We start from the raw sequence: 27,387 nt of genomic DNA on the forward strand, positions 1-27,387 counted from the left end.
ACTCCATGATCGCTCATAGGTTTTATACGCTGATGCCGTATGGGCGTATAAAATATTTTCAGCCCTTATCAGCGAACAGCATATATAGAAATAACAATTCTATAATACATGGTTTCGTCTTACATAAATACATAGAACACTGAGAGCATTTTTTTATTTTCCTGAAATTTCTCGAGTGCTCCAGCCTCCAGCCCTTCAGCCCCACGACCTCATGGCTACGCCACTAATATAATATTATATCATATTATATAAACTCACGAGGAACATTTTCATAATAATAATTTATATTATATATTATAATACCATAATATTCGTGTATTTGATAATATATGCACGCGTACACACACGTCATATAAGTGTATAATAATATTATATTCGATAAAAATTTAGTAGACGCCACAAAAAAGGTTTTCTACTCGACAAAATCGTACATGCGTAATAATATGTTATGATAATTTCATCGTATAAATAATATTACATCCGGACGTTTCCGTTCGACAACTCGGTTATAATATATCTAGGTATATAGGTACGAGCATATAATATTTTTTGTTCAATACACACTTTTGTAGACCAAATTCTTACAAACTATAATAATTAATATTATTTATTTATAAATAGGTAATGTTATCTAATATACGCGCGTTGCGCAATTAAATTGGTGTTTGTTGCGTTGCTCAACTTATTATTACAATAAAAAATTCTATATGCATAATATGTTGGAAAATATAAGAACAAATTTCCAAATCACTAAGCTTGACATTTTGACAATATTGGTCGACGATGGAGATAAATATAATAATATATTAAAGTAAAAAGTAAAATGTTACCTTTCTAATTACACAATAAATATTATGTTTTAATAATATACTATAACACTGTGGGAGACAAAATATATATACCCTTATAAATCTCTATTAACGTTTCAATATCGATACAACAATTATTATTATTAATTAATCTTAAAAGGTGTTAATATGTTATTTATGTAATAGTCAAATAGGCACAAATTACGTCGTCTTATATTAAATTTATGATTATAATAACAAACTTTTCAGACAGGTTTGCCGATATGGCGATACCTCATTGGTTTACAATAAATAAAATAGTAAATTACACTAAGTGTTACGCGGCTTATATCGAAAAAAAGGTTCAAGTCCATAAATACTGTATTTTAAACTTACGAGAAAACCATCGAGTAACTGATAGGTAACATAAATAATTACAAAAGTTTTTAGTATAACAGTATAATGTTATCATGTAAGCAGTAACCCAAGCTCCAACTACCGTGTGGCCATACAAAGGTACAACTGCACCACTGGACCAGTGGACATTTGTTTTTAGTATGTGGGTTTAACATACGTATATAACAATATAATATATACTACCTGATTATTAAGTATAGTTTCTGTTTCGTTTGGACAAAATTCTTTATATTTACCACAAAAAAAAAACAAAAATATTATCCTTAGTGTGTTTATCACATTAAAAAAAAATATTAAACTTAATAGTGACACATCTAAAAACAATACTGAGTGAAGCTTTTTTTTCTTAACAGTTTGTTTCTATATTATGTTCTTCTCATTTTTTCTTGATTACGTTAAAAATAGTTTTATATGGAAGTTTACAGTCTTAAAAGAACCCCCAATTACCATATGGGTCTAATTTATTTTCAATCAACGACATCATCTGTAATACCTAGGTACTTAATTAATGTATCATACCTATAGTGTAGTAGATAGTATAGTGTATATTATGTGCATTATTATTGTCAACTTTAGCCAATTTTTGACATTATGTAAATGTAAATTATTAAAGATTCCTAAAATGATTTTCCTAAACGGTTCAAGATATAATTGTTAACATTTAATCATGATTTTTATTTTTCACCAGTAAATGATCACCCTTGCAGAACCTATACTCTCAATTTACGCATGCATACCTACCTACATGAAATAGATAACCATGTCATATTTCCATTTTTTTTTTGTGAACGGGGAGGTGTTCATAGTAAATTCACATACAGACATTAGCGCATACCCTTTATAATCATTCATAACCCCTCCTCCTCCCAACACAAAAAAAAAAAAAATAAAAAACCCCAATGATAAAAATTATATAGCTCCCCACAAGTCGTTACAGGTCATTATAGATAAGGTGGGCATTATAGAATAGGTTCCCAAGATTTTTTCGTTAATAGTTGTTCTAAATTAACCACAGACTAAAGCGATTTTTAGATTTTCGGAATTTTTGGTATTGCCTTGATCTTTGCGAGTAGATCAATAATTAAAAGTTGAAAAAATCACAGAAGCACAATGTTCTTACTTAAAAACGAAAATAGTCTTAAGTAATGGATGGGTGTTCCCGCCGCACCGAAATTACTACGGCTATAACAAGTGATATAATTTATTTATTTATTTATTAGTAATATTATGCATTAATGCATGATCTGTATTTCATAAACTAAGCTTAAACTCATCACGCCTAGATAATATTATATAGGTGCTATCCGATATATTTTTAATAACAATGAAAATTCTATATTATGCACAATACACATATTATCATAGGATGAACGAACCTCATTGAATGAACGAAAGAAAAAAAACAGTTCTGCGTAATAATTTATAATAAACCTTCAATAAATACCTACCTAAATAAAAATGTTAGTTTGAAAATAAACCTATTTATTTAACTAGGTACTTTTGATGTTAAAATGCTTTTTACTGTCTTTTCCAGGTGTATTAAATATCTGAATACAAATCATTGGATACCTATTAAAAATGGGAATGTACATGATTATTATTTTAAATTCCTACGTAAATACGTCTACTTATATAAACGTATAATATAACGATTAAACATATTTTTAAGTTGTTTTCTTTATTGCTATTTTATTATAATATCAATTTGTTCAAAGACGAGGGACTTCATTTTATCGGAAATGTTCGTAAAAAGTTTATTTTTTAAACAAAATTAATTGACGATTGATGAATAATCCTTTAATATTAGACCCAGGGTTACGCGTTACGTGTATTATGATTTTAAATTATCTGAAAACAAATTTATTTTGCCACAATGTTTATCACAATTTGATAGATTATATTATGCTTAGCTGTTGTTTTTCCCATACATATAATAAATTATTCAAATTTAAATAAGCGGATATAAATATTATAAGTACAAACAATACTCATATAAATATATAAGTACTCTATAAAATAACAATGAATAGGTTTTCATACATATAATAATAATGTACATATGAGTATAATATTATTGTAGCGTAGGTAATATGTTGAGAATCCTACCCAATTTTTATGGTTCAATAAAATATATTATATAGTGAAGGAATACAAACTCCGTTATAGTCCTATAATATGTGATGATAGACATGTACATTATATAAAATAGTTTTAAGTAATATTTACAAAAGGATATTCTATCGTTTTAGTTATATGGATATTTGTATTTCTTGTTTAACTCATCAAGAATTCGTATACTTTGGTATTAAATAAAGTATACACACACCCATACACATACATACACGTTATATATAATATATATACAGATAAGTACATGTGGTTATTTTTTATTTATTTTTATGGAAATAGCCGTATAGGGAGGTACGTGTACCTATCTCATGTAAATTTGTGAGTCTGTATAACAAAAATCATTTTAAACGATTATTACGATAGTATTTATTTTTTTTGGGGGGCAGGGGCAGTTTTTCAAAGCGATATTTATGTATTTTTAGTATATATATATATATATGTATATTGTATATATATCTATAAGTTTTATTTTTATTTTAATGCACCTTCAGTTTCTTTATCATTTAAAGAGTCACGTTTTTGACGGTTGATCGGTTGTCACTGTGTGTGGTGGCTCGCATCGAAGTTTGTTACCTATTCATCCGAAAACCAAGCTGTAAAAAAAAAAAATAAATATTTTAACACATTCAATAAGACAGAATAACTATGAAAAAAACAATGCAATCTATTTAATAGTATAGGTAATAATTTAAATAAAATTGCTCTATAAAAATAAGTACGTAATATAATATAGTAACTACAAAGTACCAACAATTGTATTGATACTCGTATTCCTATAACTAAAAGCAATATTGAAAATATATATCAAGTAGGTATTTAATTAAAAACTGTAAACATTTAATTCGTATTTTATGGTAAATAATATTTTTGGCTGTGATTAAGTATGTGATCTACCGTATAATTCATTTATTCATAGATAATATATATGATCTAAGGACTAGGGGCTAGGGCTGCATGACAGCATGTTATTATATTACTATGCTTTCGTATATTGATTTAACCAACGCAAACTGAAAATAACCTATATTGTATATAGTCTGCAATTTTTTTTTATTTTTAAATAATTTAAAATTGTTACTCTTAAAAAAACCAGAAAAAAAAGTTAAATTTTTATTAAAAAGCACATATTTAACTAATAATACTATAAGTACAACGTGCAAACGGCTAACATTTAACAAATAAAAATACCCGGCTTTCTATTTTAGTTTTCCCATACCTAAAAGTAACATTCAAGATAAAACAAATTCTGTAAATATTTAGTATTCTAGTAGATCAAATACTTTACCATAGCACATATTATAGTCATATATTTTATATTTAAGTGGACTAAACATTAATAGATTTCCTACAGTTTTAAAATTATGTATAAGTATTTAAAATAAATGTAGGCAGGTATACTGTATCTAAAATTTAAACTTAATATTTTTTTGATCGTTATTTAAACTTATTTAAATTATAAAAAGCAGACTTTACACGTTGAAATTATGCGAATGACAGTTAATAAATACATTTTTAGAATTTGTATTTAATTATATATTTTTGTTAGTTATAACTTATGAACTATAACTATCTATAATCTAAAAGAAAGTTGCTTTTATACTTATTGTTACCAGTTAGATTCAGATAGCATAATATAAAAGTTACAGAAGATATTATTACATTTTATAATATAGTACCTAGGTATCTACTTTTTTATATTATGAAGTTGTATGTATTATTATTTATTTCAACGACTAAAATATATTCATAACCTTAATTTTATTATTATTATTTAGATTAATTAAGTAGGTATATTTTAAAATTAATTTGTATAGTTCATATAATTATATAATTTATAAAGTATAGTTTAAGGGAATCACTATTATTTTATGAAGTGTGTATAGGTAGGTACTGTATAATACTGTTTAAAGTGTAGATAATAGATATATTATATTATCATTACAGTAAAATAACTATGTTTACAAAAACAAATTCTTACTAACAATACATTTAAGACCATTTGATATAAATACAGCCGTTTTAATTAATATGCAATTTACAATATTTTGAACAATTATTTTAAAGTGCAAAGTAAATTTGTAAAAACTACAATAGGTACAAAAGTTAACTTTTTGAGTAATTTATAATATATTATTAATAAGTTGATGAAAAAATAATTTGCAATTATATTAACTGATTGAACTGCTATAACGGTTATTAAAATACCGTGGTGTACAATCTTGTGTTAGTATAAATAATATATTATAATAAGCCATGCAAATGTACAAACATTAAATAGATACCTACTTAAAATAATAGCTACATGTTTGATATAAATGATTGAATGAAATTACTGATAGGCAATTAAATATAAGTCAAAGAAATATTGATATTAAATTAAATGATGTATAAATGTATAATATAGTCTATGTATTCTGTGTATGCTGTTTTAGTTCGCACGTCCACGGTCGTGTATTGCTGATGACCAGCCTAATTGTATAGATACTAAATAATTGAATAATGGGAGGACTACAATATTTAAAGGGTTTTAAGGCATACCATTTGTTTTCAATTCTCTATTTCATATATATTTAGGAGTTGTTAATACTGAAATTAAATTCGTGATAATAAATAGCAATACTAGTGCAAAACACGGAATAAATATAAAAGTATTAAATAGTTTACAATTTAAAAACAAATTACCTAATAATAGATTACATACCGAAGAGAATAGTGTGTTCGAGTTAGATTGTTTCAACAAGAATTATGTTCAAGTATTTAAGTATCAACGGTTGTCGAAACAAAATGCATAAAACACATGACGTTATCGGAACGAAAAAATTATAGTAATAAATAAACGGCACACAAAAATATAAAGCACACAAAACAAAGCATGATTATCCATTGTGTAAGTATAATGTATTAATGTATAATATATTATGTATGTGTTGTCTCCTTTTTTTAAAAATATTCCGTTGCTTTGTTTAATGTCTTTCTCTAGTTTATCGTGTTGGTATAGACTACTATAGAGTATAATAGGTATGTTGAGAGGGTTTAAATATGTATAATATTAGGTATATAATGTGTATTATATCCCATATACAATATACATTGTCAAATACAAGACACGTCATTAATAATAGCACAATAAAATTATGTTTTATTTCATTAACTTTTTACCTAAATAAATTATTCTAAAAATGGATAATACTGTGTTATTCAAACATTATAAACGAGTAATATTTAGGAAATATTATTGATATTATATATGACCTTATATTATAGTACAACGAATGTCCTAAATTCAGCTAAACAACAATATTTTTAAGCTGAACACATCAATCATTTATATACATAATACATACATATATATTTATATATTTAAATGTATATATATATATATATGTATTTATTTATAATGTATACATATATATTTGTATATATACTATTATATATTATATTGGTAATCAAATAAGTACTAAAAAAAAAAAATATATATATAATATATAGATAATACATAATTATGTTTATAGTATTATAAGGATAAATCAAAGTTGAATTTTGAATAAAAAAATAAGCTTTAAAAACAATATTTATTAATTTTGTGTGTTTCTAACTGAAATGTTATATCATATATAATTGAAACTTGAGGAATGCTTAATTAAATTCTATTGTATATTGTATTCGTTTTTTAAACAATTATTTTTGTGAATAGGTAAATTTGTATAATTTCCCGGTATGTTATACATTCTTAAGCCATCAAAGTGTTTTTATTGGAACTTACCAACTATAATGGCTAATATTACGAGACCAATAACTCCCATTATGATCATCATCTGAAATAAAAAAAATAAAAATTCTTTAGTTACAATTTTTTTTTTAAACTTTATAAATCTATCAAATTTGATAATATTAAAGAACAATAAAATAATTTTTTTTTATTATTTATTAACCCTTGGCAACTTAGGTCATTGGGTTAGGTTAGGTTAGGTTTTACTGTGTGAAAAAGCACTGTAGGTTTTAAACACATTTACACAGTCTGGCAATTTTTTTAAGTGGGCACCCGTAGGTATCTGCCATGCCCGGGTGGGGGATGGCGGCACTTCTCTCCGAACACGATAACTTGCCCGAAGAAAAATGGCACCCGCGGCCGAGGTTTTGAACCGGCATTGGTGCGCGTCGCAACCGACGCCTTATTAGTCCGCTCGGCCACTCCGTTCCCCATAATAAAATAATTATTTTAAATCGTAATCATACGTCTATAGTCTATACATTAGGGTTATAAATAAATAGTCATCATAATGTAATGTGTGGCTAGTAAAGTATTTACGCAAAGATCAGAATGAAAAACTAGTATGATTTTCCTGTTGGAAATATTAATCGATCAAAGTATAGTAAACACAAATTGTAATTAATTAAAACTATTATTTTATTTCTTTAGTATTATAATGAAAAATAATTTAAGTATTGAACTAAATATTATATAACGCTTCATTTTGTTTTACTTATACATTATTACTTATATTGGTATAATGGTATGATAGCCATAAAGATAAAAACATGCTGTACATTTGTTGAGGTATAGGTACCTCTAATCGTTTAATATTATGATGTGATATTTAATATTTATTATTAATCAAAACCACCATAAATAAAAAGCATTTTTAAATGCATGCAAAATATAATGTTATAAATCTATTTAAATTATGGCTTTTGAGACATTGTATACGAAGTAGGTTAATAATAACTTAACTAAACTAGTAAGTACCTATTCTAGTACAGAATGTCAGAATAAATAAAGATTAAAGGTATGTCATTTTTTACTGGTTAGAATTATAAAAACTATAAGATATGTAGGTATTTATTGATAAGAGTAATTATTAGGTAGGTATATGATTATTTGTTTTACTTATTTATATGTGGGTGTAGCCCATTGTTAAATATTACCTTATCTTCTTACATCATTGAATTAGTTAACACATATTTGGTTACATTATAAAAAATGTTAGTTGGATTTATTTATGATTGTTGCTTACTACAAAAGTGTTAAAGTTAATCAAAAACTAAAAATTGTGTAGTTTTCTTTTGATAAGTCTCTTACAATTTGTGTTTTCTCCATCTTTTATACGCAATAATTTCAAGATTAAAGAGTTATTTTTTAAAAATACATTTTTTTAAGTAGACACTGTTGTTTGTTAAAAATGTATCATAATAATAATTACAAAGTATAAAGTAAACTATCTAATAAGTTATATAAAGGGAGGTAATTATTTTTTAAATTTATCTATATAATGTGGTCCGTGCATTCTTTTTATTGGCAAAGGTTTTTTGATAATTTAATTGATTTTAACTAATTATTTTAACGCAGGGGTGGCTTCAGAGACATGGTTATGATTATGGGGAGGGGGGGGGCAAGTCATCATTTTCAGACAATTTAGATGATTTATTTTTGTAATTTTGTTTTTAACAGTATAAAATTGTTTAGAAATACAGCTTGGGGGTGCGGCCCCTAGCCCCTCCCCCTTGGAGCCACCCCTGTTTTAACGCATTTAACCTTTTTAATATAATTTTTAAAAAAGTTATTAAAACCATATAAGTATATAACAGTTCATAGATAATAGGACTAATGTATATATTATATTGTATTAATGGTAATATTATATTTTCTTGTAATCATGTCTTTTATAGCAGCTGACTTTACAAAAACTGAGAATGGCGTATCCAAACTTCAAGTTCTGAACGCAAGTTTGTTATTTATGAATTAAATACACAGATTCATGACAACTTACAGGCGCGCAGTCATATTGTTTCTAAATATTATCGACTTATGTTTATAACATGGTGTCAAGTTTTTAGTAAAAATATTTCTATTCCTATGTAGTCATGTAGATATAGCATTTATTAGATATATATAAATATATTGTGGTAGTTATCTTGCTGCATACTTCCGGTTGTGTTGCGATAGTAACATTAGGAATAAATATACAACTTGGGTATATTAGCCCACAGCTTACCTACATCAATATTTTTTATTATCTTTTTTATTATCTTTTTTATATCCAACACGCAGTATAAAAATTTACCTTTAACCATTTACATTATTAAAGCTTAAAAATCTAAAATCGTTTTGAAATAAATTTGAATTTTATCGAAATATGCAAAAATTAAAATAATTATATACCTATTATATACCTACCTATTTATGTGTTTAATATTTTTTTAAATCTTAACTATTAGTCTTTAAAACAAATTATTTTGAAGAATAAAACCGTTTATTAAGCATAATAATATTATCATAACTGATAATTTCAAAACTTAAATATAGATAGCTACGATTTGTGTAATTTTCAAATTGGTAGATATACTTATAATAAACTATAAAGTCCATTTATAGGTTTAATTATACCAAAACATATTTCATATTATGTTCCTAGATCAAATATAGAAAGAATCAGTGTATGGCGGTGCCCCTATACTCCTCATAGACGTGTAATTTTCGGATATTTTACATTTTGACCTATTTTACAATATTATATTGTACATCGAATGTATACACAAAATGACTAATAAGTAACAACAGTCGTGTAGCTTATGTGTTATAGAACGTACTGTTTTTTTTAACGCTTTTATAAATTGTTTAAAGATGCAATTTACAATTTTGTTAATGCTTTTCCGCTAACCATCAATTTTATTCTGTATGTCCACAATATCGTTTATTTTCATAGAAATTGTTGATTTAATCTATTAACTACTGGTCTGTACAATATGTTTAAAAAAAAGATATATTTGATGAGGCCTAATAATGTTAGTTTTAAAATATACTAATCTTTCTAAACAAAATTGTGAAAAAACGATTTTTTTAAATCTAATAAAAAATAATCCTTTAATTATGAATATTGAATTCAGCTTTGTTCTCTCAAACTGAGGTGAGCTATATTGATGAAAATACTTGAACGAGTATGAATTTTCATAATTTTTAAGTAATTCTTAATATCGAATAATGTTACTACATACCTTTAAATTTTGTAGCCAAAATTTCCTCTTTAGTTTTCCAGCCTGTTGTTCAAATTGCGATGCCCCTTGTTGTAATGCATCTGTGAAAAAAAATAAATACAAATAATTAATAATAATAAAAAAATAAATATATTAAACATGAGCAAAAACGGTTTAAACCTGCTCTGTCGTCCAGTTCGGAGAGTTTTTGATCCCTGTCCAGTACCTTCATCACGTTCGTCTTCATAATATCCACCACCTAAAATACATCGAGTAATACAGTAAGTTTCAAATAAATCGCACCGTTTTTGCACTCGTACACACCTCATCGACTTGTGCTTGTGTTTGTTGCAATCGCTTTTGCGCCGCGATTTGCTGTGGTGTCTTTGGGCCTCCGACCACTGTGTCATCTCCGGCGGTAAGTCCAGCGCCTGTTCCATCGGCCCTGTATCATACATACATAACTTATAATAAATGTATAATGTAAAATTAATATTATTATCATCATCATCATCATCATCACTGTCCTCGTAATCATCATTATCATCGATCGTTGTACGAGTAAGTGGTTTCTTTGGCGACGCGAGAAACGAAGAAGGGCGTATTACATTTTATACAAAAAGGTATTTCGACCCTAGTTTGTTTGCTCAATTACACGAAATACTGTTTGTCGTATTTGTCACGCGTGCTCGGCAGGGCCATGTTTGCACATAGGATTTCTGAAGGTGGGTACAGGACACGCGTTTACACAATAGCCGTCGTAATAAAGTTAGCAATATACAAACGTATACAATACGTGTTTGTACGTATTATAATATATATCTATAATATTATGTAGTTCACTTGACCGACTTACGTTCCGGGTGATTTTAAGGGTGTGGAGATCGGAAAAATCGAGTACCTAGTGCAATATGAATTAATTTTGTTGACTTCTTTTTCAGAATTAACTTTTTAATATCTAACTTTCCTTATTTAATTATTTATTGAAATTTTGCAAACAAACATGGAAGCAATAATTATAATTAACGCAACACAGTATACTGAGCCGTTATATACAAGGTAAACTTAGGCGTTTCGACGTTGATTTTTTTGCTAAAAAAAATATAGTTTTTTAACGATTTCATATACAAAATTGTATAGTATACGCTTTTGAAGTGTGTAGAATAAAAAGTTACTATAGTTAAGTAGATAATATTGAATTCATGAAAATTAATAATAAAATACTTAAAATTAATAGTGTTTTTTAATCTCCACCCAAAACCATAAATTAATATTATATAATTTTCAAATTTAAGTAGCCAAAAAACAATATAAAAATATGAATAGTTGCCACATATATATTATACTATATAGTTTATTTAATATACATATTAACGCTTTTATGTACTTAATATGTAAGTATTGATAATATTTTCCGGATAATATTATCGTTATAAATGTGTGATACGTTTTCACAAAACGATTCTAATATTATATCGTTATAAATAAAAAGTTGATCGTCTATTTTCTGCCGTTACTGGTTATCATTAGTCCTAAATATAGTTAATTCATAATCAATTGGATACTAGTCGTATACTATACAGTAATACTTTCGAAGCAACGTCAGAATTACATATTATAGGTTTTATGTTACGTGAATATTCATCTAGAACTACTCACAATTAAAAAAAAAAAATCGTAAAATACAGGCGTACAGCACACTTTATGTTGTATAATATTAATCAAGCTGTGCAGCTTTAAGTGTGAGCATACGGGCAAAGTTGTAAAGATAATTTGGACATTTTGAATGCTACACATTTTTTTTTAAGTAGTACGTACCTACTGAACATTTGAATTTTCGTACTTGTGTCGTACTACACAGTGTACACTAAATAGGGGCTGCATATATATAGAGCACCATCGGTAAATAATATAATATCGTGTGCATAATATACCGACGATGAGCTGCAGCTGAAATTGACCTATACCTATGTAGGTAGGGAACTGTGTATAGCTATACATAATAATACAACACAGTACACACCATCATCGCCGCCTCCCACTGATAAATCGATGGTAAAAACGGCGGGGGCCGCCTACGGGATTACGTGCGGGAAAGTCCGGATGAAAACACGTACACATCATAATACCTAACATAATATTGTATTATAATGTGTATACATAATTCATAGACCCCGCAACGCGATATATTATATTATACGCCCATCCGAAAAAAACGGTATCTGTCGAAAGTATCGTACGATGCGTAAGCATTCAGCACGAGTTGTTACGAGGGTAACATATATCTCGCACGCACGGGCGTGGTGGTGGCGGCGGCGGTCGTTGTGGTGGAGCGGACTTCCCCGAAAGCGGAATCCTGTTGGAGACGGTCTGGAAGGGTTTTGTGGGGTAGGAGGGTGGTGGAGAGTGTCGCGCGGAGAGCACTGTATAGCTATACACTCGACCGCGTTTGGGCGTTGAGCGAAAACGGCCTACCCCACTCCCCGCCGCCGCAACCGAGGAAAGTTTGTGGGAATTCGAAAACGACGTGACCCTCGAGCTCACGCGTGTACGTTTTGATGAGCGTATACGAAACTGACGTGACACGACATAGCCATATATTATGAAATATATATTACACATTATATTGTGACTATAATATACTGTTCTTATATAGACGAACGTCATAATAAAATAATATGTATGCCTATTGTTATAGGTACGATAATATTATACATTTATACTCACATTTTGCCCGTAAAGCGATCGGAATGAATCGACTACGGTCGCTGCTGTACGCCGAATGTGCGAGTCGTACGACGACGACTGCCTATATTATAATATAGTATATGCGCGCCTGAGTGCAGCAGTGGCGACTCAGCTGCAGCGTATAGTTATGTCTTAGGACCTGCGCTGCGCGGCGAATGGATGTAACATATATTCCTCTTCGGTCGCAGGTATAGAATTTTCTCGGTGGCACCTATGCGTAGGTATGTGGTATTATGATAACGAATAAGGGTACACCGGGCTAGCGTGATATGCGCGGTATAATATGTTATATTATTATTATAGCGACGATGACGACGGCGACGACAGTGTGAGATGGTACCGGACGAGAATTTTATTTGAAATTAAAGTTTGTTTTTGCCAGCGGCGGCGGCGGCGTCGACGACGACTGTAGAAGGCACTGGCTGCCGTGAGCTTTCGCGCGCGCGTGTGAGTGCCCGCCAGTACCGTCTGTATGCGTGTGCGCGCGCGCGTCGTCCCACCGTACGTTATATAGTGTCATATATCGTGTCTGTGTGTAAGTTTCCACGTCAGTGTGTGCGTAAGTTTTCGTGTGTGTGTGTGGGTGTGTGGGTGAGCGGCGTCCGCTCGACGATCGATCGGGTCCCTCGGAACGGACTACTCTATACGCGGCAGTGCCGCGTCGTAAGGGAACGGAACACCGCGCGCACCCCCGTCGAGGGCGCTACACACACCAGCTACAACGCCGCCACCACCACCACCACCTCCACACCCACCTTCGCCACCTCCAACGATTCCACCACCGCCGTCCGACTGCACGGTCGTATAACCCATACAATTGTACGCGTAGCTGAGTCGCCCACAGCGGACCCGCTCGCCGCCGCCGCCGCCGTAACCGACCCGCACCGACACCGGCGCCCCAAACCACCCCCGCAGACGCCTCGCAACCGCCGCCCACGCACCGCGGAAAACAAGGAAAACCTTTAGCGCCCGTATACGCGTACGTTTATACATATATATTGTATATACGGGATGTTCCATTTTTACGCGGCGCTACGCTATATGATTTCTCAAGTCCATTTTCATACTATGCAGGTGATAGAAGTTCCCATATTTTGTTCATCATTCGATATCGATAGTCGATACACGTCAACATTTTCAGAAAAGCATTCTACTCCTGCAAGTTGTGTAGTTAAATTAATATATAGGTGATAAATTGAAAACAAGATGAAAAAACCCTAAGACACCGCGCGTAGATAGTCATAATATTATATAGACTATAGGTAGGTCGTAGGTACGATAACAAATAGTAAACAATTATTACACATATTTTTATTTGTAAAAACGTTGTGTTATAAATACTTAACACTTTAAAAATATATATATATGCGTAGGTACATTGTACTTCATATTATGACTTAAAATTACTGTAACCAGTTAAATGAGGATCACCCCGTACATGGTATATATGGTACATGTGATTTCGTCGCGCGCAACGCTGATTCCTCGACCGTGGGCGTCCTCCGCCAACGATTATATATTATTATTATTCTATATTGCTCTTAGGCGGCGGCGGCAGCGATCGAATTCGGGCGTAATATATGCACATGACGCGTATTTTACATGCACACGCTATATTGGAGTACGCATACGGACGTGCGTGTATTGTAGGTATTATAGGCACATTATCATATTATAGATACATGATATTTATATTTACACACGGTACACAAATGACGTCAAAAAGACACGATGACTAGCTGTCCGTCCCAATCATTTGTCGGTTTTTTTTACTTATTGTATTGGGTGTTTAAGTAGGTACTTGCTACGTGGATATACACATACATAATATTGATGTTCACAACATACGATTTTTGGCATTTTTTCTGATATTTCTATGCTGACATTTTTCTATTTTCGTTATTATTCGTTATTGTTGTAGGCACTTATACAATGTACTTGGTAGGTATACCAATAACTCGTGCGTAATATTATCCAGCTCTACACATTAGTTCGCAAGTTCCGTGACCTGATCGTACCAACTACCAATATATAGGATAAACAGTGATTTTCGGTCGGTTCGTGTTTTGTTTTTCTCATTGCAGTACCTACTTATATATAGTATAAATATTATAATATATAGGTATCATCAACGATAAAACGTTGATGAAACTTAAAAGTATCTATTTGTTTATTGACGTCGTAGTCCGACAACGTGGGTTAACTTAATCTAAATCTGAAGTTCTAAATATTCTTATACCTATATATATATATATATATATATTTAAACACGACAAGAAATAGGTACTATAGTATTATGTATACATAATATGCGCACGCTATATATTATATACCAATACCTATATAATATATATAGGTACAACAATAAAATAGTAATAATATTATTACATTGTACTCTTAAGTTTAAAGGCGTTAGGTATTCAAATTAAATTATTTTAAAAAGTATTTTTTAAATACTGCAGACATACATGTTGTGGAGTTAATTAACGAACTAATGAATGTATGCAGTTTTCGTTAAAATCGATTTTGTTGTAATTCAAACATACTTATTTATTGGGGTCTTGAATTTTACGCAATCATGTTAATTTTATTTTCTATTCCCGACGAAATATTTAAAATATTTAGAATAATTCTATGGGAAGAACATAATAAATTCTATATAGTTACACCGTTATAAAATACGCGCGTCGGTGGTATTGTATTGACTCATACGTTGTAAGTTAATAATAATATATTAGGATATAATTGTGATGAATTTTTTTTTTTTTTTTGGGGGGGGGAGTTTAACCTACCAGTTAACGTATTACCACAGATTATATTACATTATATTATATTCGTTTTATATAATCTGTAGTATTACTACAGAAGAAGAATATTAAAATTACCTACTTATTGTAATATAAATAAAATATCCTTAGAAATAGTCGATGCGGCTTGCACTGAGATGGCCTATCTCTGCTCAAAATCGTTTTTCGTATAGGTAATAATATTATAATGATTTATCATTGATTTCAAATTTAGTATACATTACACGTATTACATTACAGACTACAGTGACCTCAGTCCTCAATGATGAGGAATATACACTTAAAAATAATACCTATTAGTTATAGCAGTCCGACTTCCATGCAGTTTGTTTTTGATTTTATATGAATCTCAATAATGTATAAAGCAAATAGGTACTACTTTGAATCAACAATTATTGTACCTATATTATTGTACAAAATTAATATTCCAATTAGAAATATTATGGTAAGCTAATAATGACATTAAATGCTTATTGAGATAGGCAGTGTAATTTTTAAGTTTAATTTTTTTGTTAATACTTTATTTTATCTAATCAATATTTAAACTACCTATAACTATTATGTTATATAGGCACAATTAATTTTCTTTTATTAACCATATTGTATATGGCCGTGTGTCATTAATCAAAAACAAAAATTTAATTTGTCTTTGTGAGTATTGTTATATTATGTTTATGTACATAATGTACCTAATTAATATTCGTCGAAACTCCATAATGTAATTTGTTAAATTGCAGTATACCTATTTAAATACAATATTTTCGTACTACAGTTTAGGTAATTTATAGCGTAGGTATAATCAGTGGTCTATATTTGAGTTAATCATTTTCGATTTTTATAAAACAAGTATAGATAAATTGATACTACTTATGTAATAAGTAATAACTAATAACACAATATACATATTACAATCAATTACAGATCCAACTATCCAAAAAAGGTCACGTGTTGATATTTGACATGTTAGATGTATCTATTAACAAGTAACAACTATCCATGCGGGTATTATAATATGTCAATTATTACACAAACGAATTATATATAATATTATTACAGTTGTCAGTTGTTATGAACAAATTTTATTTTATTGCCGTAAAACATGTTATAAAATAAAAATAAGAATGTTGTACCTAGCTATGTGTAAAAGTGCTTAATAAATTAAAATTTTAATAATTTTATCAATAGTACCAACTCAAATGTTAATACAAAGTCACAAAGATCTTATAATATTTCAAGTACTTTCAAAAGATTATATCTTCATATTAATATATTATAGAATATTGTATTATTATTATATAATAAATCTAATATAAATATATATTATATGTACTACATATTGTCGACATAGATACCATTATAATAGATATGTATTATTTTCCTATGTGGCCATATTATGTAGATACTATGGTTTTGCAGGGTATATTGTACGACTAAGAACATTTTTTTACAAGAAAACTTGGAACTTTATTAACTTAAAAGTTTTTGATCTAATCAGTGTTTCTCTACAATTGTTTTACAAATAATTGGCGAGTAAATGTATAATCAATACCTACGTATTACGTAAGTAGGTACATGTCTAGTTTATACAGCGTATAGATAGAAGCCGGTACACAGTCTGTTGCTTACTTTATTATACATTCTACTCTATAAGTACTCTTAGGCCTTAGCCCTTAGGCAGTGTGGCCTAAAGATCTAACAGTTCAACAGCACAACCAGTTAAATTTAATAAAAAGTTATAAATCCATCCACTTTCATCAACACTGTCAACACTAGCAATTATTAGTTATTATATAGGTAAACTATGTTAATTAAAGCATAACAGGCATGATGATTTACTTCGTAAAAACTCGAAATTGAAAGTACCTATCAATATAGATATCTAATTAAGTTTATTATTCCTACCCACGCACGATTTTTGAACCGCCAGGATCTAGGTACGGTACCAATGACGTATCGCTAAAACTATTCGTAGGTAGGTATACGCCTTTTCCATGGCGACTGGTAAAAACTAAAAACCCTATCATAGAAAAAAAAAATGTTATTTTTCTCTCAAAATTAATATTACATCGGTAAATTAATACTAAACTATAGTTGGTTATATAAATATTTCACCGAGGCCTAATTATATCGATTATCTAAGTACAAGTATAACTAGTATGAGTTTTATATTTATGAACATTTAAATTATCTGATGCTAAAAAATCTATACCCTACTTTGAAATGTTCACATATGACACAGTATTGTTTGAAAGAGTATCATACCATCACTAATCAGTGAGCCAATTATAATAGATATTTTTATGGGTAAAAATTAATAGTTGATATTTATTGAGTTTATGGTTCTTAACTTTGGTTTGGTCATTGGTTTTCAAAATATTTTTTGATAATCACCTGCTTTTATCTACCTACTACGCATAGGTTCCTAGTGAGTATTGAAAATTCCAAACGACCACAGAATATTTTGTTTACGTCAAATATTAATAGGTATATGGGGATATCCAGTACAATAGTACATACTACCTACTGAACACCCGTAGACCAGGGTAAATTTAGTGAGTATATACGTTAAAAAATAAACTAGAGAAATGAGTACCTTATACGCCGTTATGGTATTATTTATAGGTACCTACAAAACCAATGGATAATGGATATACCAATTACCAAGTGTTTTCTTGTTTGTATCACAAAGATATAAAACTAGTTTTTCTCTTTAAAAATTATGACATATTTGTTGGCTAGTAAACAACTAGCAACTAGGTGTTATACTTATATAGTTATATAATTAGGCTTAGTAATTTAGTATACGTTTACATATTATGTATATCACCCACTTGCTTACTGTTAATAATTAGACCTTTTTTACAACGGTTGTCAGGATATAAATTTAATAATTAAAGCAATCTAATCATGTTTTAACGTGTAATAGTAGTTACCACGATTTAAGATATATTAAATATTATATTATTATATATTTAAGGTAGGTATGTCTTAAATCGTGGTACTTAGTACTTACCTACTATAATATTAGTAATATTGTATGCTATATTTTCAAATCCCCGTATTCATTCCTCTACGGCTATTGGCAACACTGATAAACTTTTTTATTATCTTAACGATAAGAAAATTTAAAAAAATGTGTGTTTTGATGATAACATTTATAGATAATATTAATATAGACTATAGTAGTATTTTATATTATACAGTAGATTACTTATTATGATTTATGAAAATGAAAATGTTGAGAATTCTTGATCTTTTTTATTTTAAAATGATTGTTAATATAATATTATTTTGAATTATGTTTGATAACGGTAGATTAAATTTATTATAACACAAAATTAAAAAAAAATAACTAAATCTAAAAACAATTTATCCGAATCTAAATTAATTCAATCAATAAAATTAATTAAAAAAATTCAATCTTAGTATCTGATTTACCAATTTTAACATTTAATTGAGATTATTGTAAAAATGTTACCTTTGAAACCACCAGTACCAAAAAAAAATGTAAAAAACATTAAACTGATAGATTTTCCAATTTATGACGAAAATGGAGAAATTTTAGAACAAAATTCATGGCCAAAATACCAAGGAATTTTTAATGGGAAAGTTATTATCATCAACGATTTAAATGACAAAACACGTCTTTGCAATTTGGTTTGTTAAATGCTAATATTTAATTTTTAGGAATATGTATTAAAATATGTATTTTTTAATACTAGGGATGTTTTGGACAATTGGGTATAATTGACAAGGATAAATTCATAGATTACAAAACCCTACAAAATCAAGTTCTAAGGCAAAAAAAAAATTGGCAAGCAATGGAATTAGTGCCATTTGATTTTCCTCATAATAACCAGAACGTGACTGATGAAAAAAACTTGCACATCAAACTTCAAGAAGATTATGTTGCTAATAAGTCAGTTTATAATAATTGGAAAGAATTAAAATCAAGTTGTTCTACAGAATATGAACAGTTGTTAATTCTATCAGGCGTTCAACATGAATTATCATACTTTTTACTTTTAGAAGAAGCCTTTTTTTTATCTTACACTTTAGAATGTTTGGAAATGCGAAAAGAAGACAGTTCACTTATAAGTATAGTTGAATGTTGGAAGCAATTTAATGGTTTGAAAAAAAATTTTCCCTATTTTTATGCAGCTTATCATTATTATAGATCAAAAGGATGGGTTGTCAAACCGGGACAACAGTATGGTGGAGATTATGGTAAGTTATCAATATTGAATTCAAAAAATTATTTTTTTAATTGGTATATGCATTTTTTCAGTACTATACAAATCATCACCTATTTACTATCATTCTTCATATGTGGTTGTGATCAGCGTTAATGGTCAAAATAGTGAATTGCTACCATCATGGCCTTCGTGGTATGGATGTGGTAGAGCAATAGAAGCTGCCAGTAAAGAGCTACTTATATGCACAGTTCTTGGTCCTGCATATGAAGAAGGAATGCTGATCGATCTGTCACAATACACTGTCAATGACACTATAGTCAGACGTTGGGTGCCATCTCAAAACAGAAAAAAACCTTAATGTTGTTAATATGAGTAAACCTTACACAAAAAAATAGTATATTGTGTGACTAAAAACAAAAATATACAGATTAAATGACTATTTTAGGTCAGTTCTTTCTAATCTATGATTTTTTTTTAATTTCTTTAACTTTTCATCTTCTGTACTTCTGCATTTTTTTTAATTCCTGTTAGTCTGTATTGTCTTCGTTCTTGTAAATATTGATCACGACATTCTTTAATAAAATCTTCATTGACAAACCACTTGGCCATGCAATCATTTAATCCTTTTACTTCTGTTCTGCATTTATAAAACATCCAGAATCCGGTATTTAAGCAACAATCTCCAAAAACTAAACACAGTGTGAAACAATTAATTTTTACCAATAAATAACAAACCTAGACTAGTGATATTACCTTTATTTTCTTCAGAACATTTTTCATATTTTGCTCTTTCTCGTACAATTTTTGGTATTACTACATTTTGTTCAATTTTTCTTAATTTATAGCTATCAGGATCCCCTGGAAATGTAATTGAAATCATTTTTAAAGAGATAAACATTTAAGGAAAGTATCATTAGAAAATATGCATACCCAACCCGTGCGGTCCTCCTCCATATCGAGGTGTACGTTCCTCCTTAACTTCTGACGATGCAAACATTACAGTATACAATAGTACCTATTATGCTGATGACAGTAAAAAAAATGTTTATCTATAAACTAGAATTAAAAATGTATTTTGAAATAATATTAGTAAAACAGAAAGAAGATTTTTAAAACTAAAAATAACTTAAAATAATATTACATAACTTTATAGATATTTTATGATTTAAAATTCCAAAAATGTCCACTTGCAACTTACTTTCCAAGCTATTTCTAAAAAATCTAAAATAATAATCCTGCTAATATTTGTTTGATATTACTTTATCAATCACACTATCAGTAATTTTGATTTTTTTAATTTTTACGGTTTAACCATGGTCTAACCTCAATTTCATGGTAAACTTAGTATTTTAGGTTATGTGATTAGTTTGTTGTCAAACTCAAATTCGCTTAATCATTTTTCGAATACATAATATACACTAGTCACTGTCTACTCAGTACTCACAAATACAATACTTTGTGTTGAGTATCTTGAATCTTTAACATAGTGAGTTTCTCTAAACAACACAGTTGTCTATGATTTAATATAAGTTTGTAATTTTGAAACGTAACTGTTACCAACAACACAGGTATGTCATATAATATCGTTAATTTTGTAAATGTTTAAACACTAACATATTACATTAACCTTTTGTCTGTTATTTATTCGATTTTGTTTTGCGGATAGTTCAAAAGTCATGGATCGTCTATTGAGGTTGGGTGGTGGTCTTCCTTTGGGACAAGGGGTGGCACCTTCTGCCGATACTCCTGTTGTAGACACTGCCGAACAAGTATATGTGTCGTCGTTGGCCTTGTTAAAAATGTTGAAACATGGACGTGCTGGAGTTCCTATGGAAGTTATGGGCTTGATGTTAGGTGAATTTGTGGATGATTACACCGTACGTGTCATTGATGTATTCGCCATGCCACAAACTGGAACCGTAAGAATGTTAACTATTATTTTTTTTCACTTGATGTTAATAATTAATGATTTTAGGGTGTAAGTGTTGAAGCTGTGGACCCAGTATTCCAAGCAAAGATGTTGGATATGTTGAAACAAACAGGCAGGCCGGAGATGGTTGTAGGATGGTATCATTCACATCCAGGGTTTGGCTGCTGGTTGTCTGGTGTAGATATTAATACACAACAAAGTTTTGAAGCCCTCTCTGAAAGAGCTGTTGCCGTTGTAGTTGACCCAATTCAAAGTGTCAAAGGTATTACTTTGTATAGTGTTTATTATTTTTAAGCTATAAACTTTACTAGTGTAGTCTTATCAAATCATTTAAATGAGTTATTTTATTTTTAAAATCTTAATGTTTTTTGTGAAATGGCAACCAATATTGAACTATTTTTTGTCAATTTAAAATTAAAGTTTTAAAGCAAAATATTTTGTGAAAGTTTATGGAAGAGGTATTAACACTTTTTCATCACACGGCTCCTTCTCATTAAAATGTTTTGGTAACTCAAATTACTAAGGACATAAAAACTTTTATTAAATTATTTTTTATTTATACATTAATTGTCAAACATATAATGTATTAAATATGCTTAGAAAACCAAAATTGAATATAAAACGAGATTGAAGTTCTAGTAAAATGATTATCGCTACACACTAATTTCCAACATCATTATTCTATTCATTATTTTTTCTCATCTGTACCGCGGCTCTAAGGTATTCCTTGGATGCACAGTTTGAATGCCTCTGGGGGTTTATGGTGTTCAAAGGGTATCAACTAAATTTAAAAATAACATACTAGTATAGTACATTTGAACAAAAAAATATTAGGTACCTATACTTATATACTCTTATTTACTCCATATATCTATATTTACATATTGTTAAAAAAATGAAATAGATTTTTAAATTGCATTAATATAATATTAATGTCATATTAATATTAGGTATCTATTAGCTCAATCTGAAATCAATTATATTTTGTTTTTTACTTAACAGATTCTGAGCTCCATCATACCTACTATACTATAACATAATACTCTATTCATTGTTAAAAAACACCTGATAATCCACATCTAACCTTAAGAAGACGTACTCAGATATCCTATCAACACATTAGTACATAATATACCAAAATACACCTTCAGTAGTTCCAATTATATGTCATTAGCTTTAAGAGGACGTAACACTGGTATTTGTTGTCTCCGTCTTACCAGTGCGTAACATAGCAAATGTACACTCAGCAGAACACTTGTAGCTTCGTTAGCTTAAACATTAGAGTGAATTGATCTATTATGAAACTTGATGGTAAGAACATTATCTGTGTTTGTACGTTGGTTTCTTACGATAATTCAGTTTTTAAGTGAGCATTTTTAATTTACGGAATAATATATACGCCTAACTTGCTAAAAAATTGAACTATCGTAAAAAATCAACATACAAACATAGATAATATTCCCACCATAAAGTTTCATAATAGGTCAATTCATTTTAATTTATAAACTAACGAAGCTACACGTAAATTTGCTATGTTACGCACTTGTAAGACGGAGACAACAAATACCAGTGTTACGTCCTCTTAATATTAGAGTGAATTAACCTCTACAAATTAAACTTAAAATTAAAAACATTATAATATGTGTTATATTATTGGAATTTTACAATACTTTACATACTCATAAATTTTTTAAAAACTAAAATATTGTAAAAATCCAACGAGAGACCATAGCTATTGTTTTCACCTTTAAGTCTTATAATATACTCTATTAAAAATAAAAACAGTAGTCAACTTGTGCGTAAGGGTGTGGCTTTGTTCCAAAGCACTGGCATCGTGCGTCGACTCAATAGGATAAGAGTCTGACTTTCGCTGAAAAAAACGCATCACCACTGATTACCATTCTTATTTTGAATAGAGTATAGGTCAATTGACTATAATATTATAGTTACTAACTCAAAATTTGAACTGCTGAATGTAATCTATTTTGGTTGTTATGTGTTAGAAAGACATAGACAGAGACAATAAATGTAGATACAATGTCCTCTTCCAGATTGATAATATGAAATAATGTCTATGAATTCTTAACTAAGATCAAACAAATTAAGATACTTTTAAAAAAATGTATCTTTGTTATTAACATTTAACGAACATATGCTATGTATGCACTCAATAGATAATTAAATATAATGATGTTCTTTTAATCATTGAGAAAAAAAAATAATAAATTTAGCTTGTTATATATTGTTTAGGAAAGGTAGTTATTGATGCCTTCCGTTTAATCAATCCCAATATGATGGTGCTTGGCCAAGAGCCAAGACAAACTACTAGCAACTTAGGACATTTACAAAAACCTTCAGTTCAAGTCAGTAAACTATTGAATTTTATTTTTTGATAATAATTGATGATACATTTTACATATTTCAAAAGATATAATATCTTATAGATATAGATGTAGATGAGTTGTAACATCTTATTTTTCATTTTAGGCTCTAATTCATGGTCTTAATCGTCATTACTATTCCATTTCAATAAACTACCGGAAAAACGAACTTGAACAAAAAATGTTATTGAATTTACACAAGAAATCATGGATGGATGGAATGGCACTTGAAGATTATGAGAAGCACTGTGATACCAACCGAACTACAGTTAAAGAAATGCTAGAATTAGCTAAGAGTTATAATAAAGTAAATACTTATTTTATTGTAAAAAAAATAGTTATTTACTCATTATTAAATGTATTGTATGTAATTGTTAAAGGCTTTGGAAGATGAGGATAAAATGACACCAGAACAATTGGCCATTAAAAATGTAGGCAAACAAGATCCTAAGAGGCATTTGGAAGAAAAAGTTGATAATTTAATGTCCGGAAACATTGTTCAGTGTTTGGGTTCTATGTTGGATACTGTAGTATTTAAATAATACTTGTGAAAATATTATGCAATCAAGGAAAAAATATGGAGAGAAATAAATTATTTTAAACTGTATATCAGAATTTAATGGCTAATATTTGTTTGCCGCTCCAATATTTCTATGAATATTACTCATAAGTCATAACTTTAATTTCTCTTTTTTTATATTATAAATAAATCTTGATTAATAAAGGTTTCTATTCATATAATTTAAGCTACTATCATCGTTCATATTATTAGGTTTTAATTTTAAATAAATAAATATTCTCAATTTTATTTTAAGGTATTAAAGTAAAAAAAGGAATAATGAGTGTAATAAATAATAATATTTAATAGTTTACTAACTATTCAAGTGTTTTCATATAAAATAATTTTAACTACGTTTTTATTTAATTACAAGTCTAAGAATTTTCCTCGCATTAATTATCATAAGTATTTATAAATCAGTGGTGGCTTGTAGATTATTAAAAATAGTTATAGAGTTATAATAATACATTCAAAAGTCATTAGCAGTCAAAGGTTATTTAAAAACAGCTGTAAGCAGCTTCATGAATATGAATAGGTGACTATCGTCCTTAAATGTACTTTATAAAATACATATATGAGCATTTATGAATGTGTATTAGCTTTTATACTGTTTAACTACAGTGAAGTACAAAAACCGTTCAATGAGGGTTGTTTGGTTCCCTTGGTATTTTTTACTATTCATATAGACATAAAATAAATTAAGTTAAAAAAACATTTTGATATATACCATACATAAATATATAATTTTTTATTTTAACCCTTTCCATTGAGAATATTTGTGTACGCTACTAGTGAATTAACAGTACAGTCAAATGTGTTTTGTTTCTCTCTCACATCATCTAGTTTTTTTTATATAATTCTATATTATTTATATTCTTATTTCTCTTAGATTAATTGCTGTACAAGCTTTTTTGAAATATTATACTTTATGTATAAAATGTATATTATTATTCTTATATTATATTTCCTATTTCCATTAAAGATTTTGGATAGCGCTTATTGCTCATACACTTGTGTGTGAATATTATATTTGAGTTGCTTATGTTTGAAATATTTAAAATTGAACCTCTAAATATCACCTATATAAATCTGTTAAACATTTTCGATATAATCTATAGATATCAAAATAATTAAGTTATTAAATTTCTGAAATTGATTTTGTCATAATCACATAAATTAAACTTGAAATTTGCATATTATAACCATCTTATTAATGAAAACAATTTTATCTGACATTATAAATTTAATAATTATTATTTAAATATATTTTTATGTACATCAAAACATTTTTCTTGCGATGTTGATTGTTACCTATTAACTCTGTAGGTTTCTTTCTCTTATGATATAAATGTTTTAACTACTTAAACTAGTGGTACAAATAAATCATACATGCAATAGGCGCTATAGCTCTTACCCTCTTGCTGTTTACTTCAAAAAGTATACTGGTGTTATGAAACAATTGACAAAGGTATTGCAATTTAGTTAATTTCGATAAATATGTTATGCTCTACAACTTTATAATGAACATTATTAATCTAATATGTTATGTATTATGTATAGGCAAATCAATTGTTCATGATGTTGATGTAACAAACACTACAAAAATAATTAATAATGTTAAGGGGATTCAATACCGTGATTTTCTGTTTTTATCTAACACGCACGCGACAGGATTTTTGACTGGTTATTTGCCAATCATACCAATTGATCTAATGAAGCGTTAAGAATTTGAATTTGTCGTCAAGTCTACTTGAAATCGACTATCCCACATTTTTGATTTTATGATTTTAACTTCTACAAAAATTAAAATACGACAATTTTTAAATATTCTTTTTAATAATATTATGACATTTATAGGAATTTGGGGAATAATATCAAACATGTAGGAAAGTCGATTACAAGTAGACTTGACGTCAAGTTCAAATCTGTTTTCAGAATTCTTATCGCTTCAATAGATCAATTGGAATGTTTTTAAAAAAACACGTCTAAAATACTGTCACGCAGGTGTTGGACAAAAACAGAAAATCACGGTTCGAATCCCCTTAAATAAAAAAGATATCCTTGCAAACCTCATATTTTATTAAAACTGGAATATTAAATGTGAATATACTTAATTGTTACTTATGCTATTTGTGCAATTAAAATATTTAAACTCTTAGTTCTAATTCTAAGTCCTTAAAGTGGAATTATTTTATAGGGCCTAATTTTGTGTGTAATACCGCATGTGATATAAATTATATTTTATATCTACGTGTAAAATGGAATTATTAAGCGTTTAACAGCTAATTTGTGTCGGCATTTACATTATTTTAATTAATAACAAAATACAATTTATAGATTATTTTTAATTAATCTGATAGCAAATGATAAATTTTGATATTTTTTTATGGCTGTCACCACGATCTAGACCGTGGCTGTCACAATAGTTTGTATTTTATCAGTTACTAGACATAGCTTTG

General features: G+C 28.8%; 4 protein-coding genes across 4 annotated transcripts; 2 read left to right on the forward strand and 2 right to left on the reverse strand.

The window, feature by feature from the left end:
• Positions 1 to 261: 261 nt before the first annotated feature.
• On the reverse strand, positions 262 to 13,661 carry LOC132946286 (neuronal synaptobrevin). Its single transcript, XM_061016198.1, has 6 exons — positions 13,035 to 13,661; positions 10,632 to 10,752; positions 10,488 to 10,566; positions 10,329 to 10,408; positions 7,099 to 7,150; positions 262 to 3,928 (listed from the first exon to the last, which is right to left on the reverse strand). Coding segments are annotated over exons 1-6 (354 nt in total). The 5' UTR covers positions 13,037 to 13,661; the 3' UTR covers positions 262 to 3,908.
• Positions 13,662 to 19,046: 5,385 nt separating this feature from the next.
• On the forward strand, positions 19,047 to 20,658 carry LOC132946436 (uncharacterized). Its single transcript, XM_061016439.1, has 3 exons — positions 19,047 to 19,519; positions 19,585 to 20,089; positions 20,151 to 20,658. Exons 1-3 carry the CDS (start codon positions 19,334 to 19,336, stop codon positions 20,414 to 20,416), a joined length of 957 nt encoding a protein of 318 aa, XP_060872422.1. The 5' UTR covers positions 19,047 to 19,333; the 3' UTR covers positions 20,417 to 20,658.
• Positions 20,417 to 21,307, reverse strand: LOC132946438 (COX assembly mitochondrial protein homolog). Its single transcript, XM_061016441.1, has 4 exons — positions 21,257 to 21,307; positions 20,989 to 21,081; positions 20,812 to 20,916; positions 20,417 to 20,747 (listed from the first exon to the last, which is right to left on the reverse strand). The coding sequence occupies exons 2-4, from the start codon at positions 21,053 to 21,055 to the stop codon at positions 20,542 to 20,544; spliced, it is 378 nt and encodes a 125-aa protein (XP_060872424.1). The 5' UTR covers positions 21,056 to 21,081; positions 21,257 to 21,307; the 3' UTR covers positions 20,417 to 20,541.
• Positions 21,308 to 21,454: 147 nt separating this feature from the next.
• On the forward strand, positions 21,455 to 25,120 carry LOC132946437 (26S proteasome non-ATPase regulatory subunit 14). The gene is made up of 6 exons (XM_061016440.1): positions 21,455 to 21,626; positions 21,725 to 21,977; positions 22,034 to 22,250; positions 24,239 to 24,351; positions 24,476 to 24,676; positions 24,750 to 25,120. Exons 2-6 carry the CDS (start codon positions 21,735 to 21,737, stop codon positions 24,909 to 24,911), a joined length of 936 nt encoding a protein of 311 aa, XP_060872423.1. The 5' UTR covers positions 21,455 to 21,626; positions 21,725 to 21,734; the 3' UTR covers positions 24,912 to 25,120.
• Positions 25,121 to 27,387: the final 2,267 nt, after the last annotated feature.

This window comes from Metopolophium dirhodum, chromosome 6, assembly GCF_019925205.1.
Source record: "Metopolophium dirhodum isolate CAU chromosome 6, ASM1992520v1, whole genome shotgun sequence".
Lineage (NCBI taxonomy): Eukaryota > Metazoa > Arthropoda > Insecta > Hemiptera > Aphididae > Metopolophium > Metopolophium dirhodum.

Coding starts and splice junctions, on each gene's coding strand:
- LOC132946437 (XM_061016440.1), top strand. CDS start 21,735: ATGGATCGTCTATTGAGGTTGGGTGGTGGTCTTCCTTTGGGACAAGGG. Junction 22,251..24,238: donor CCCAATTCAAAGTGTCAAAG/GTATTACTTTGT, acceptor TATATTGTTTAG/GAAAGGTAGTTATTGATGCC. Junction 24,677..24,749: donor TAGCTAAGAGTTATAATAAA/GTAAATACTTAT, acceptor TAATTGTTAAAG/GCTTTGGAAGATGAGGATAA.
- LOC132946436 (XM_061016439.1), top strand. CDS start 19,334: ATGTTACCTTTGAAACCACCAGTACCAAAAAAAAATGTAAAAAACATT. Junction 19,520..19,584: donor AAACACGTCTTTGCAATTTG/GTTTGTTAAATG, acceptor TTTTAATACTAG/GGATGTTTTGGACAATTGGG. Junction 20,090..20,150: donor ACAGTATGGTGGAGATTATG/GTAAGTTATCAA, acceptor GCATTTTTTCAG/TACTATACAAATCATCACCT.
- LOC132946286 (XM_061016198.1), bottom strand. Junction 10,567..10,631: donor CACAAGCACAAGTCGATGAG/GTGTGTACGAGT, acceptor GATGTATTTTAG/GTGGTGGATATTATGAAGAC. Junction 10,409..10,487: donor CGAACTGGACGACAGAGCAG/GTTTAAACCGTT, acceptor TTTTTTTCACAG/ATGCATTACAACAAGGGGCA.
- LOC132946438 (XM_061016441.1), bottom strand. CDS start 21,055: ATGTTTGCATCGTCAGAAGTTAAGGAGGAACGTACACCTCGATATGGA. Junction 20,917..20,988: donor AGGAGGACCGCACGGGTTGG/GTATGCATATTT, acceptor TTACATTTCCAG/GGGATCCTGATAGCTATAAA. Junction 20,748..20,811: donor ATGTTCTGAAGAAAATAAAG/GTAATATCACTA, acceptor CACTGTGTTTAG/TTTTTGGAGATTGTTGCTTA.